Source organism: Peromyscus californicus, unplaced genomic scaffold (genome assembly GCF_007827085.1).
Source record: "Peromyscus californicus insignis strain IS unplaced genomic scaffold, ASM782708v3 Scaffold_5__1_contigs__length_169319896, whole genome shotgun sequence".
Taxonomy (NCBI): Eukaryota; Metazoa; Chordata; class Mammalia; order Rodentia; family Cricetidae; genus Peromyscus; species Peromyscus californicus.
This window is the reverse complement of record NW_026294573.1, coordinates 132,232,645-132,248,395: the sequence shown is the minus strand read 5'-3', so window position 1 is coordinate 132,248,395 and position 15,751 is coordinate 132,232,645. Positions and strand designations below refer to the sequence as shown.

The 15,751-nt window shown below is 44.8% G+C and overlaps 1 protein-coding gene across 2 annotated transcripts in view; it reads left to right on the top strand.

Moving 5' to 3' along the window:
• Nucleotides 1-15,751, top strand: part of Ncoa2 (nuclear receptor coactivator 2) — a 98,617-nt gene that overhangs the window by 28,608 nt on the left and 54,258 nt on the right. For both annotated transcript variants that reach the window (XM_052715297.1, XM_052715296.1), the window contains exons 3-5: nt 10,139-10,242; nt 13,377-13,554; nt 15,440-15,628. In XM_052715297.1, coding sequence (XP_052571257.1) covers nt 10,139-10,242; nt 13,377-13,554; nt 15,440-15,628 — 471 coding nt within the window. The remainder of the gene's footprint in view (nt 1-10,138; nt 10,243-13,376; nt 13,555-15,439; nt 15,629-15,751) is intronic.

The following is a 15,751-nucleotide window of genomic DNA, read 5'->3' as shown; positions in this document are numbered from 1 at the left end:
TTTCTGCTGGGTCTGCAGATCCTGGCTAATCTGAATTCAACTCAGTCCTTGCTGTGAACCATTCAGTGTTATCACAGTGTTGTTGAGCACTTACTGTGTGCCAGGCAGTGGACAGCTGATTTCCTCAGAGCCCCCAGGAGTTGAGTAGAAGAAAGGCCTGGGATGAGTGGAACACTGGGGTGGGGCAGCCGCCAGGATAGCAAAACCAAGAGGCTCAAAGCTGTTGAAATGAAGCCTTCTGCAGCAGGGAGGTGGTCCTCAGAGAAGGTGCTGGGGCAGGCCTGCTGTGGAGCAGTGTGGAAAACAAACCTTCCTAGTGAGGGGGTTTTCCATGGTGATGAGCAGGACAGTGATTTGAACAAATGTTTGCATGCCCTAGCCCTGTCTTTTTCAAGATTTTAGAATTTCTATCTCTTTCAGCCCAATGCTCTTCCAACAGAGCTATTGTGACCATGTTACTTTCCATAGTGTCACCTGTTTAGGAGAAGCTTTTGAGTGTTTCTATAGTATAAGTTTGTGGACCTTGCTTTTGAGTTAGCATGTGCAATTTAATTGTTTCCCTTTATGTATGGGTGTTTTGCCTGTGTGTATCTGCACCATGTTTGTGCAGTTCCCTGAGAGGTCAGAAGAGGGCGTCCGATCTCTGAGAGCTAGAGTTGTTTGTGAGCCACTCTATGGGTTCTGGGAATTGAACCTGCGTCCTCTGGAAAAGTAACCAGTAGCATGTGTATTTTAAAGAAAGTAAACATTTTTAAGGAAGGAAGTTTGTGTTTGAAATTTGGTCTTTTGAGAGGCTGCTTTTTTTCTATGTCCCTTCATCCAATTTCATCCTGCCCTTTTATCCTTTTAAACAAAAACTATTCTTCTGTTTCTTGTTGAGATAGCTCTTAAAGCCTCCACTAATTACATTTTTATTTATTTTGAGTGCATGTGTGGGTGTAGGTGTGTGTAGCACGAATTCTATTTGTCTTAGTAATAAAAACCCGGAGTCAGACATCAGGTTGAAAGCTGAAAGATCAGAAAAGCAGAGCAGCAGCCACTACAAAGACTTCTTTTTTATTTGTTTGTTTGTTTGTTTGTTTTAAGACAGGGTTTCTCTGTGTAGCTTTGCACCTTTCCTGGCTCTGCCTCCCAAGTGCTGGGATTAAAGGCGTGCGCCACCACTGCCCGGCTAAGACTTCTTACCTCTAGGAATCCTCAGGCAGAAGGGGCCGAGCACCAGTCTCCACCCCACCTTATCACTTCCTGTTTCCTCCTCCCAAGTGCTGGGATTAAAGGTGTGTACCACCACTGCCCGACCTCTAGTGACTAGCTTTGCACTTTGATCGCCAGGCAAGCTTTATTTGTTAGAGCACAACCAAATATCACCACAGGTGTGTGTAAGCATGTGCCAGGCACACATGTGGAAGTCAGAGGACAACTTGTAGGAGTCTGTCTTTCCACCATGTGGGTCCCAGGACTCAGACTTCAGTCAGCAAGCTTAGTGTTGATGGTGCTGAGCCATCTCCCTAGTCCCAAATGTACTTGAAATAAGTAGTTTCCATAAGTCGTTAGCCATTGCCTCCTGAACTCCTGCTGCAGAAGGTAAGGGTACAGACTCTCACGTGATAGAGATGGAGGTGCACACCTTCACCAATTGTAGTGGATGATTCCATGACAGACTTGATGCTTGTTTGTTGCCTCTTGATTTACTCCCTTGTAGAACTCCTAGGGCAGTGGGTATGGGCTTTCAGTACCAATGTGGTTTATTGCCCACCTGATTGTCCTTGGTTTTCTTTCATTTTTCCTTTTGTGATGCGATTTTAAGCTCCTTCAGGGCCTGATGAGTGCAGCACAGGAATGTAACTTATCTAACTGAGCAAATGCTAAACACTCACATGACTTCCAATGAAATAGACCCAGTATCCATTTACCTGTCCATGAATCCCGACAGGTGGTGTGTGAGGTGCTAATTAAAAGTTTTATGTGGTTATAGGAGAGTGGATAGAGTTTCTGGGGACACAGGCAGGTTCTAGCCAGTTTTACCCTGAGTCCTCCTTAGTAACCATCTCTCTTGATAAGTGTACTATACTGTCTTAAAAGGAGTTGTACTAGCTAGTTTTATACTAACTTGACACAAAATATAGTGATCAGAGAGGAGGGAACTACAGTTGAGAAAATGCCTTCATAATGTTAGGCTGTCAGCAAGCCTGTGTGGCATTTTCTTAATTAGTGATTGTGGGGGAGGGCCCAGCCCACTGTGGATGGTACCATCCCTGGGCTGGTGGTCTTGGGTTCTGTAAGAAAACAGTCTGAACAAGCCATGAGAGCAAGCTAGTAAGCAGCTCCCCTCCATGGCCTCTGCATCAGCTCCTGCCTCCAGGTTCCTGTCCTGCTTGAGTTCCTGTCTTGACTTCCTTCAATGATGGACTACAATATGGAAGTATAAGCCAAATGAACCCTTTCTTCCCCAACTTGCTTTTTGGTCACGGTGTTTTGTCGCAGCAATAGAAACCCTAACAAAGACAGAAATGAAACCAAGTCCTCTTTCTCTGAAGATGGTGTCAGAGAATATGGTTGGCTGAAATGGCCTTGAAATTGGTTGAGTTTGCTGGGTTTGTACAGAAGGGAAATCGTGATACGCTAAGTAGAAGCTCAATGTCGAAAGTGAGGGAGGCAACTTGGGGCTTAGGTTCCTCCCACTAAAGAAAGTGCAGCTGCATGTTTTTTAATATGCACGGCAGGAGATTTCAGCAGCGCGATGATATATAGTGCATTAATGTTGAAAAGATAAACACATTTGGAGAGCACAGGAAGGGCCTGTGTTTTTATGTTAGCAGAATGCTTCCTAATGAATAAGAATGTGCTGCTGGCTTCACAGAGCCATATGGCAGCTTTTCTAATTTTAGTTGGGTGCAGATGCATAATTCTCTCATTTTACCTTCTAGAACCTTTGAGATGCTACATAACTTTTCTTGTACTATTTAATCTAGAGTGCTTGACCAGACACTGCCCGTCACTGTTTCCATGACTTCTTCCTTCTGCATGGGTCTGCACAGGTTGCACTGCCTCCTGATTTGGAGTCACTTCATCTGAAGCCAACAGGGTCTTAAATGGAACACAAGGTGGAAACTGTGCGTGTGTTCCCAGTAGAATCTTAGGGTTGCTATGGAGGTGATTAGATGCCTGTTTGACATCAGTCCACTGAACAATTGATAGATTTCTGAGTGAGTGCTTCTACTTGTTTTAAAGCAGTGGAATTAATTATAAAACCTATACAGTGTGTCTGCTTCATTTTAGCCAAAGATTCTGATGCTTTAAATAACTTAGATTCAGTAAAAGCAGTTACCTTCATGCTTGGCCTAACGTGAAAGTCACTGAAACTTTTAATTGGCTCCCACGTCAAGGGTGGATCTCCACAGAAATGTTTCTCTATGTGTAAATGCCTGCGGATTATCCTTCAGCAGACAACATTTTCACAGAATGGGTACTATTTGTGGAATTCTGTCTTTTTACAGCTAATGTCCATAAGCTTTCCACAGCCTCTTTAGATTATTTTACTTTAAAAAAAAAAGAAAGAAAGAAAGAAAGAAAGAAGACAAAGAGTGAACATTGGCTTCTCAGAACCATGATAATGTAGCACCCTGTCCCAGGCATGAAGTAGCACCTAGGCTTCTAAGCAAACACTTATGGCTGCCACTGCTCTGCTGGAGTTAGAACTGTCCTGTGGCTAGCCATCCAAGCCATTGCTGCCCTCCCAGTGAAGGGAGGGGCCCAGTGTTCTGGCAGTGTTTTGTGGAAAGACTGAGCTTTTATGTTCTCAGTGCACTTGGCTAATAAACAAATGCACAAAACTAATGTATAAGCACCAGTACACTACCATAGACCATAGAGGAATGTGTAAAGGTCTTTAACAAAGTAAAACCACCTCATAATTCCCAAATATCTCATATATGCGTTCTTTAAAAATAAGTTATTTTTTTTGGGCTAGGCTATATTTCTGATTTATTGCTATTCTCACCAGAAAACTGGAATTTTACTTTCAAATTTATGCCTATACCTGGCAGTGATAAAGAGCAATTTAATCCAGTCACTTCAAAGACATATTTTTCCGGTATTGTTATTATTATTTCTAGAGATCAAATGCCCCACCTTTTCTTTTGTTCTCAGAGAAAGCACGAGTAATAATTACTTATGAAAAAATATGGAATTTAATATTAATGATTTTCCCCAGTTTGTGGTATGACTCATCTTAACACAGTCCCTGAAGAGATGGGATTTGTTCTTTGCTTTGAAACTGGAAATCTAATTAATTGGTATTGGATTTCTGGAGTGCAGGCAGATGGAGGAGGGAGCGGGCGGGATGTCCCCCAGCAGCCACCCAGGAGGACAAGGGTAGTCAAAAGGCGCTGGAACGGGGTGTGGAAGGGTTCGGCATCTGTAAAACAGAGCTGGTAGGTAAGTAGCTCGTTCATGCTTTTCAGAAATCTTTTGGAGAGCAGAGAAGAAAAGGAGAGAATATGGCCTTCGTTGTTATTCTCTCAGGTCATATCTTTATCTAAAAAGAGTGACTGTCGTGGCTAAGGCACAGCAGGGAGACATGATGAGCTCACAGCACAGAGGGGACTCTGGAATTGAAATGCTAGCCTCCCCCTCTCCAGTGTTAGGATGAGATTTCATAAGGTTGTGATCATATGAAATCTGGACCCAGACTTCCACTGGTGCCTCAACCGAAGGATATTTTTATAACAATGTATTTTTATACTTAATGGATGCAAAATATAGAAAACTAAATATAGTTCATGACCGCTGAGAAAACTGCCTAATTTAAAAATATTAAACAGTATGTTTTAGTATAGTAATGCTGTACTTACAGAAGTATAAATATCTAAGGATTGAAGCTTATTTTTGCAGGATTCATACAAACAGCATGCTCATCCCTGCACTGTCGAGATACAGCATATGTCCAGTTTACTGCAGTTTGTCTCAGAGGAGACTTCCTCCTCCTCCCTCCTCCAGCTTTCTCCCCCCTTTCCTCTTCCCCTCCCCCTCCTTCCTCTGCTTCTTCCTCCCTACCTCTTTTGCTCCTCTTATTTCATGTCAAGGCTGAACTGAACATTGAACTGAAGTACCCAAATACTGTAAATTCAGGACCAGTTGAATTTTGATTCCATTCGGGTTAGTAAAGCCATGTTTCTGGGTGTTTTGTATCACTTCACAGTATTGATTATTTTCATTTTACCATTGAGAAGTGGCCTAAACATAAAATCAGTGCAGAACTGAATAACACATAGCACATTGTCTAGAAAATGAATGTGTTCCCAACACTCTCACGAATGTGGGACTGAGAGGCTGGGGTCTTAGCTGCTAGCTTTATTTATCTGATGGTGAGCAGTGAAAAGTTCTCGCCCTCAGCATAACTTCCCTTGCCATTTCTCTGTCACCTACTGGGTTTTCTTCCCAGTCACATGGTCCGCTAACAGAACTTCAGCCTCCTCTGGGGAAATTACTGTTTCATTTTTGTTCATCACTTGCTAGAACTCTAGGTCATTGGGCAACACTTAAGAACACCTTTAATCCCAGCCTTGGGAGGCAGAGGCAGGAGGATCTCTGGGAGTTTGAGGCCAGCCTGGACTAGAGAGCGAGTTCCAGGACAGTCAAGGCTACACAAAGAAGACCTATGGAGGGAGGGCCAGGCTTGGTTTTTCAAGGCCTGCCTGAGACTTCTGGTAGCCTGAGGGCACCCATCCACATGCACATCCTGCAGAACCCAACCCAGTCTTAACACACATGAAACACGTTCAGCGGCATCTAGTCATTCCTTTCTTCTCTGAACTAAAACTGGTTCCTTGCAGCTCAGCTCCCCTTTTTCCAGTTCTGTTGAATGACACCTGTTTTGCCCTCCTGGTAGCAGTGTGGGCTCTTGGCCAGAGGATGGTTCTCCACACTTCACCCACTCACCTCGTCAAAGACCACTGAGTGCAGCCCATAGGTAGCATCGCACTTCCTGTATGGGCTGAGGTAGAACACTCAGGCTCTGACACTAGAATCACCTGCTGCCTTTTCCATTTTCAAGGTTTATTATTATAATGAGAAACACAGCATATTTTGTTATTGTAAACAGATTTTTCTGGGTAATACTTAATTTTATCCAAGGTTTCCAGAAGTCTTCTACACAGACATTATCAGAGCTAAGTCATCTCCTGGCCCTTGTTATATCTGATTGATAATTTCCTAAAAACAAACTTCTGTGCTGACCTGCTCTTGATTCCTTGTATCTCTATGTCTTTTCCTAAAGGTGTAAAATGTTCTGCCTGAGCATGTTACTGTCACATTTACAACATGCAGGCATGAGGTTTATATAAATGTTGGAGGTAACTGCCTAATTGAGTTATCAGGAAAGCTGTGCAAATTACACAAAACTACTAGTAGATGAATGTACTTCCTCAGGCAGGTCATATCCTTTAGATACGTAGCTCGTAGTGTAGTGATTGCATTAACAGACAGCTATCGCGAAGATCGCTAAGATGTGTTATTTGACCCTTAAAGCAACAATAGTACAGACCCCACAGAAAGCAATAGTTCACTCCCTTTGTGATATCAGAACCTTATATGACAATAGGCTTAGGTTTTCTAGCAAGCAATTTAAAAAAAAACAGGAGAAAGAAGCTGAGCGCCCCCACTCATCTCCACTGCCTAACTGCGGAGTGTGGCCAGCTGCCTTAGGCTCCACCATTACATCTGTGGTTTTGACCACTGCCCTCTCTCCATGTGCACAGACCTTCAATTTGTGAGCTAAAGTCAACTTTCCTTTCTTGTCAAGTATTTTCGTCACAACAATGAGAAAAGTACCTAACATTCATGGTAACATAAATTTGAGGGTTATTTTCTTTGACACTAATTCTTGTAATCTTAAGTTCAAGTAGTATTATTTTATTGTGTTTAAGGAGCAAATACTGTGTTTTTTAAGATTAAAACTTTTTAGGGGCTGGAGAGAAGGATTCACAGTTAAGAGCATAGGCTGGCCTCATAGAGCTGTCAGTGATAGGTGCAGTGTTCCCATTCAGTGGATAGCTGTTGCCTCATCTCTCACTCCCCCAACATTAACTTCAGTCAGGTGTCCCTCTCCACCCCCTTCTCTCCTTCCCTCCTTCTTTAACCCAGAGCCTCACATTTTAGCACTAAACCACATGCCAGACCCAGGTCTATCATTTAAAAGGAGTAAGATAGAGAGGTTTAACAGAAGAAGAATGGCCTGTGGGAGTAGCGCTGCATTGAAATTTCTGTGTCCAGACAGTGATTCTCCAGACTCCCTAGCCCATGTTCCTTAGCCCTGCCCGTCTCCTCTCTTCCCGGTCTTCTGCCTGTACCCTAAAGGGTTAGGGAAGCAAGTGGGGAAAATAATTTCCTGTTCCCATCAACCTTCTAATTCACTTATTCTCGATGTTCTGGGAATTAGTACCGGGGAAACTCCTGTTTGTCAGCTAGACATCACTACTTAGTGACATTCTTAGCCTACAGTGCTGGCTTTGAGCATACAGATGTGGTCCCCTTTCTGATGCATCTCTCTCCACATGGGAAAGCCTTCCAGTGGGGCAGCATCCTGTTGGGGCAGTATTCTGTTTTGTGGACTGAAGGAGGCAAGAATATACAGATAATAACCTAGAACAGTAGGCTCACGACCCCTTTGGGGGTCAAATGACCCTTTCACAGGGGTTGCCTAAGACTATCAGAAAACACAGATATTTATATTGTAATTCATAACAGTAACAAAATTACAGTTATGAAGTAGCTATAAAAATAATTGTATGGCTGGGGGTCCCCACAACATGAGGACTGTATTAAAGGGTCACACCATCAGGAGGGTTGAGAACCACTGCTCTAGAAGTATATCAGGCTCTCGTGGCAAGGCAGATCTTCCAAGTGTACCCATGTTCCCTACAGTCTGAGAGCCTCTTGGGAGGACATCTCTGGTAGGAGAATGCACCCCACAGTGAGGAGGACAGGAAAGACCACAGTGTACTTATCCCAAGCATGGGTCAGCAGTACCTGGGCTCTTCCACACTGGAGAGGAAACTGAGGAAGGACGCATAGGGAGCCCTTGGAAACCCGCAGTGCGTACATAGTGCCTAAGTTTTGAGCTCTAGGACTAATGAAGCATGGAAGCTTAATGTCTGAAGTATGCAGGGGCCTCCATAAGGCGGTGATGGGTATAGGAGTCGGCCCACTCCTGAGGGCTACGCAGGGGCAGCACTACAGAGGAAAGGTCAGCACTTCAGCGGAGTATTCCCCGCGACATAGGTAAAGGGTGTGATGGCTCAGGTCCTGATCCTGTAGCTGTGGACAGAGAGTGGGGACACTGGCTAAACACAAAGTACACCTCTGTGTGCGTTAGTTTAGGGTTTACATTGCAGGGAGGAGAGGGTCTGATACAGTGACAGAGCTAGTCCTCTGTCCTGTGATAGGAGAAGTGGGATGCTTCCTGCCCTGAGGACCGTTAGGTTGAGACAAAGCCTGTGGAGACAGCTCTAGGGAGTTAGCAGGGAAGGGAGCAAAAGATGCCACAGGTGACACCCACAGCACGCAGTTAGAGAGGCTACCAAGGCACATCTCTATCTGGGAGAGTGAGTCAGGAAGGTGGTCCAGCTGTCCGGAGAGGCAGGCCCGGGCTGCTGTTGGTTGGCTCTGAGGAAAATGCTGCCTGAGGACACAGTGAGGAGAATGAGATGCAAACCCTGTGGGGTGGCAACAGTTGCATTTGTAGACAGCCCTGGGTTTTTGTTTGGTTGTGTTTAAAATCCTTCGTTACATTTGTATTTATTTTGTGTGTGTCCATGGGGAAGGATGGAGCTCAGAAGACAGCATTATGGGAGTTGGTGCTCTCCTACCATGGGAGTCCCAAATATCAAACTCAAGTCATTAGGCATGGCAGCAGCTGCCTTTACCCACGGAGCCATCTCACCTGACCAACTTGGTAGTTTCTAAAGTGTTTGTGTTTTACATGTTGTTTGCTTTGTCGTTGGCACACGCTGTGATGCTCAGGTGGCAGAGGCTGAAACAGACACTGGAAAAGGTGGTTTGCTCTGACCTAATAGTGGAGTAGAACTTGAGCTACCTAGTCAGTCACCTTCTCTCTCTGCTGGCAAATACATATCACCAAGACTTGCCTTGGGAGTGGCTAGATAGGGCGGACCTACATACTTTCTACTTATTTTTAGCTTCCATAAATGTGGCTTTAACAGATTTTCAAAATGCTGTATAAAATTGTTGTTTTTATAAAAAAAAAAAGTTATTACGGTCATGAAAAAGCAAGTTGATTGTGAATGCTAACTAGAGTTTCAGTTTATTGGTTTGGACTTTTTATTTATTTGCATTTAGTTATAATGAAAACATGCAGCGTAAACAAGGATGTAATTTATTCAATTTACAAGTAATTGACACATTGCTTCTGTGTTGTTTTCTGGCAGGTTGTGGCTATGTATGTTATGCTGTAAACTGACTTTACCATCCTTGAAGGGACTCATTTACACATGGATTGATAGCCACACATCTTTTCTCCTGTGCACTTTTTTACAAAGTGGTCTCATGCTGGTGGTGTCTTCAGCCCTGGGAATTTAAATCTAGGAGCGCTGTCCAGTGCCTCTGTACAGTCAAAGCTCAGCCATTGGCATTCTCCAAGCACCTCATGGGGATGCCTCCTCCCACTGCTTTAAGTCATTAAGTCCTTTGAACAAGTTAGGTCAAGGCTTCTGTTATTCTTCCTCCAATGTGGAGGATGTGTCCCCTAATTTTGCTATGGAACTCTGAGCAACAGACTACCTCCCCCTCCCCCCATGCTAGTTTGGAGACTCTCCTGAATAGAAACTAATTGTGCCATAGTATACTACAGTTTCATAATCTGTATTTTTAAAATGCCAGCTAGAGACCAGCAAGAAACCTCTAAACTCATTTTCTGAAAAGCCTGAAAGGAGTTCTGACGTACCTGGTCTGGAGGTAAAAGGTAACAGCTAGCTCCTCCTTCCAGACATTCCTCTGCTCCAGGGGCAGTTGGGATGTACTCTAACACATTTATGGACACATCTGACCCCGCTGGAGCGTTTGCTGTTAGTCTGCCCTTGAAGTAGCACCACGATTTAATTTGCTCTTCCGTTTGTTGCAGAGAAAGCAGCAGCTGCCAACATAGATGAAGTGCAGAAGTCAGACGTGTCCTCCACAGGGCAGGGTGTCATCGACAAGGATGCGCTGGGGCCTATGATGCTTGAGGTACCACACCCTCTTTGGTTTTGTGTTTTAACATGTTTTCAGTATTCATGGGCTGCATTTAATTTCAGGAGAATCCATGCGCCTGTGCTCACTAATGCGCGTGTCTGCATTAGAGTTCTTGCCTCCTGCACGTGTGTGTTTGCAGGTACAACACAGAACTGAGTCAGATGAGACTACAGGCTGGCAGGCCCTCATTGTCCACTGAACACTCCCTTTCCAAAGCTGTGCTTACGCGTCCTGTTAAGTTCCGTGGGATCCGTTCCTCTGGTTCAGCGTCCATGTGTGCTGTGTGCCTCTGCCTGCATAGACAACTTAAAATGTGAAAACCAAAGAGGTTGATGCTTTTAGGGCTGTTACTTCAAACTAACTCATTTGTCTCATAAAAATGAAGGTTGGAATTGGATGAAGGGACTTTTTGAAAGCGTAACGAAGTGGCTGCTCTTGGTGGCCTTAGGGCAGCTACTGTCTCAAGCTTATAAAATCTTCCCTAGTTCTGTTAACTAGTACTAAACACAAAGTGCTTTGCTGTCCCTCTTTCAAAATTTAAATTCTACATGTGGGATATGGTAAGATGAGAGAAAAAATACCACTGAGTAAAGAAACCGAGATGCTGAGACATCAGTTATGTGAGTTCTCCGAGTAATTTGCTCTGCTGATGACGTGCTGAGTCGAAAGGACCACGTGGCCAGAGCTGCAGCATTGTCATCTGGGAAGGACCGAGCCTGCTGCAGCGGCCACGTGGGAGTAAGAACTAGGATTTGTAAAACAAAGCTAGCTAGTGCTCTCGGACCTTATTGTCCCTTTTCTCATAAGATAATTTTTGTTTCTTAGAAACCTAATTCTATAGGAAACTGCTGTATAACTGGGGGCTGGAGATGGAAGAATAAAGCTCGCCTGACCCAGTCTTTGCATTTAAAAATAACAAAATTCATTCCCTGGGGCTGGGCCTGCTAGTGAAAAGGCTTTAAATGACCTAGGTTGGCCCTTGTGCGCAGGGGCACAGTACTTAATGGGATTTTCCGTACTCATCACAGCCATAGAGGAACACTTCCCATTTGGTTCTTAGAAGCAGTAAAGAAGGTTGTGACCAGTTGACTATTTAGAATTCCATAAAAGAAGTGGACACCTTCCTTTGGAAAAACTTAGGAATTGCAAGCAGAAATTTACTTGGAATTTTTCCATATACCTGTTTGTTATGTCTGGGGAGGGGAAAGAACACTGGAGACTCCTCAGAAGACCTCTGAGGCTTCTAAAAAGAAGTACTTAGAGCAACCACAAGCTATGGCCGAGCCCTTGAGAACAAGTTCGTTAATCGTAGAAATTGGATTGCTGGATGTCAGCGGCCCTGATCTCATAAAATCAAACCAAGATTTTTGCTGTTTGAAAATAATCTTCTGGGAATTGAGTGCATAGAGCAAGTGCCTGTATAGAACCCTAGTACTAAATGACTGTATCAGAGCAGAAGGACCTGAATCTAGTGGCTCATGGTTTAAACTGAAGCCTTTATCCCTGTTTACATGTAATCAGTTAAACAGGGAAAGCACGTTCTAGTAGGGCTGTTCCTAGGCATAGATGCACACTCATGCTTGCATCATAGCATAGTGGTTGCTAGGCAACAGAAGCAAATGTCCGCTGTTTTCATCAGAGCATATCATAGTAAGCTTTAAAAAACACAAACAGTTTTAGAAGACAGTCACTTTCATTTTTCAGTTTTATTAGGCTACAAATCAGCCTTCTTACAGGGTACCAAGACGTAAGAAGTGGCATACCCTTCCAAAAGCCAGTGCTAGTGATTCAGGGATGAAAGCCTGAGAACGTCTGCTGAGCGTCCAGCAGAGGCAGTGAGCTGACGAGGGACACGGGGTCTGTGATGGGCATATGCTCTCTCCTGTGCCCCTGCTAGCTTCATTGTTGTTTTTTTGGTTGTTATTGTGTCAAGACATGTCTTGACATGTAGCTCAGACTTGACTTGAACTCACGGCAGTTCTGCCTTCGCCGTTCGGGTGCTGGGGTTGTAGATGTATGCCACCACACCCTGTTTGCTTTTTCTTTCCCTTGTAAACAACTTGTCAGCATTCGGAGCATCTATATCCACTGTATGTGGGACTGGACGTGGTGCATTCGTGTTACATAGACCTGTATCCTGAAGAAACCAAGTGGAGTAAACTGACTGGGCAGGGAGCTCTGGGCAGTGTCCAGCAGCAGAACTCTGATTAGCAAGGATTGGAAGTGTGAAAGGAGTGGCTGGACACGGAGCCATCACTGCCAGTGCAGACAAGGAGGGTCAGGCTTCAGTTGGGTCCCCTGGACTCAGCAGCGACTCTGCTCCTGACTGTTGGAGCAGAGGACACCAGAAGGACACAGTGTGCCCAGAGCAGAGTAAACATACCCCATGGCTGTCATTTATCTTCACTTCCTACGTCAGTTTAACTCACCTTTCTGTAACCTAGAGTGAAGCGACACCAGAGTGAGACAGCCCATTACAGGACACATGCTACCAACACTTAGATAACTTAGGCGCCCATTTCTTAATCTGGGGACACTCTCAGCCCATGCTGCCATCCCCATGAGTTCACCATGCCAGAGACCCTGCCCAGATCCTTCCTTACACACCAGACAATGAAGGCCGGATGTCGCTTTGAAGGTCTGAGACCATCTGTGATTTCACTTAAACCCTGGCCACTTCGAAAGTTGTAAAAATTAGGGGATTTCCCCTGGTACTTATTTTTAAACTGAGAAAAAATGATCGCTGGCCCCTTCCTCTCACTGCATACCATGCAGAAGTGTGGAACAAGGTGATGGTGTATGGGCTGGTGGACAGGGCTCTTGGACTAGCCTTGTGGAGTCTTTCTATCCTGGTCTGAAAAACACTTAAAGTCCTACATGTGTTCATTTGCCAACATGTATTTCCTGGTAGATTAACAGACACACGGTGTTTATTTTTTGGTTCTAACAAGAGACCCTTCTCTAGCCTCTCTTCCACTGACTAGAATGAACTCATTTCTGTTTCCCAAGAGAAAGTGTGTTAATTGAAGGGCAAGGAAACTGTTTCCCTTGCAGAGCTGGTCCCCTTCCTAACAGCTGCTTGGCTTTTATGTTGTGGCCTTTCTAATACAGTTGGTCTTTCTCCTTAGGCCCTCGATGGGTTCTTCTTTGTAGTGAACCTGGAAGGCAACGTGGTGTTCGTATCAGAGAATGTGACGCAGTACCTAAGGTATAACCAGGAAGAGCTGATGAACAAAAGTGTCTATAGCATCCTGCATGTCGGGGACCACACTGAATTCGTCAAGAACCTGCTTCCGAAGTCCATAGGTAAATGTCAGCTGATGGCCCGCAGCCTCCCTTATCCTCCCACATATTTTCTTGGTGAGAGTGAGCAGATAGAACTGTGTTGTGTCATGGCCATGACAGCAACTGTAAGTATTCCAGTAGGAGTCATGGATGCCAGTGCTGATCCTGAATGAAGGATCGTGTTGATCTTACATAGGATCTATGTGAAAATAACTCAGAAAATAATAGCAGCTATTGGCAGAGGTATTTTTTATAAATAAGACAAGTTGAAACCCTTACCTACATCACCCACTGCCCAACAACTTGGATAGTCGGTTTTGCTATGGCCATCTGAAAAATGGACCGTGACATGCTAAGATTTGCCTCTCATGGAGTTCTCTGTATAAAAGAATGTGGTATGTGTGTGATGTGCGAGTAGGGCGTTCTGAAAATGACCACTCGGGCACATGCCACAGTCTGGGGGTATTGACCCCAGGTGTTTCATGTTAGTCTCTTGAGCAGCTCTGCAGGTGTCTTCGCAGAGCTTAGCCCGTCCCCGTCTCAAGTTTCCTGACGTCCACTTGTTTAGACACTGCAGAAGTGCACGTGGCGGGCGTGGGCCAGCATTGGCACTGGGCACCTCAGTGTGGTTGTTTTTTAGTATTCTTACTTAGACTGTTAAGAACATCTTCACAGATAAAACGACGCATATGTTTTAGTGGGGAATAAGGTCAGGTATGCATCGGCAAGTGTCCTTTTACTGTTTGTATGTGCTGGTCTTAAAAGTAGCCAGTAAATAGGAAAGATCCTTCTACCTGCCGTTATGGCCAGCCTTGCCTCATGAGGATAAAACCCTTTGTTTTCCGTGACTGCAGCAGTCCTCCAAGATTGTGAGCCCTGTGTGGGGTCTTTTGTTTCAGTCACTGGTAAATGTAGGAGAACAGGTTTCATAGTTGAGATGACTAATTTTCCAATCTCATCAGTAGTGTTCTGTTCCTCAAAGGACTTATGCTTCTTAATTTGCCTGTCTAAAGAGCCCTCCCCTTTTTCCACACTGCACCTTTTCCTTTAGTCTCTGCTTTCTTCTTCGTCTGGACCAAGAAGAACTCCCCTCTTTGCTGGCTCTGTGTAGTCTCCATTGAATCGCTTTCCCAAGTGCGGATAGTGAGTGAGCCTTGTCTTCTGAGCTCTGGGAGCTGCAGGCCTCCCTCGAGAACTAGAGCAGCGGCTTCGGCCTTCTGCTCTCTGGAGTGGCTTTTCCTCGCCAGCCTGGGAGCAGGTGCTGGCCTTAGGTCCACCGTGCCACCCACTGCCTCTGGTGTTCTCTGACTGCTGACTGCTTTCCTCAAGGTCGCCCTTTCCTTTGGGGGGTGATGGTAAAGAAAAGAAGCGGGGTGAGGTAACGTTAGGGTGATTCTACATGCAGCTCGTCCACTAGCTGCACGTTTCTCTAGAGGTCAGCTTTCTCCTTTGGTCCATCTCTTGGGTCCAGTGAGGTCTGGATCTCAGGTTGGGATGATTTTCATGCTCCTGACTACTGCAGTCCAAATCCTCTAAAAACGTTGATGCTCGGAACTGTCGGTGCCATTTGCAGAGTTTTGAGAAGTGTTTGCACCTCATAAACCAGAATGCAAGCAGACTGAACTAAATTTCCAAGAAATCAAAGATAGAAACCCAAAAATAGAGTATTCAGTCTTTTAGTAATAAGTAGTCAAGGCATGAACTTGAAGAGAAGCAGTAGGGTGAAAGTCTGGAGTGTAGAAGACATTTTGAAAAGCCCGAGTTCCTGCATTGTAAAGCACCGTGGTTCAGGAAAGTGTCAAGCATCGTGGGTGTATAAAGTCCCCGTGCTTTCCTTATGCCCTTTAAAATGGGCAGCCCTGAGCTCACTATTTCCTTGTAATCTCCGGTCCCTTTTGCCTCTCAGTGAACGGGGGATCTTGGTCTGGCGAACCTCCCAGGCGGAACAGCCATACCTTCAACTGTCGGATGCTGGTGAAGCCTTTACCTGATTCAGAAGAGGAAGGCCATGATAACCAGGAAGCACATCAGAAATATGAAGCTATGCAGTGCTTTGCTGTGTCTCAGCCCAAGTCCATCAAAGAAGAAGGAGAAGGTAGGACAGACCCTGGCAGAGCACTTGTCTGGTCACAGCCTGAAGAGTCAGAGTAGTGCTCACACAGAGGAAAGTGTTAAGCAGTTCCTTGATTCTTTCCCATTTTTACTATTTGTATAGTTC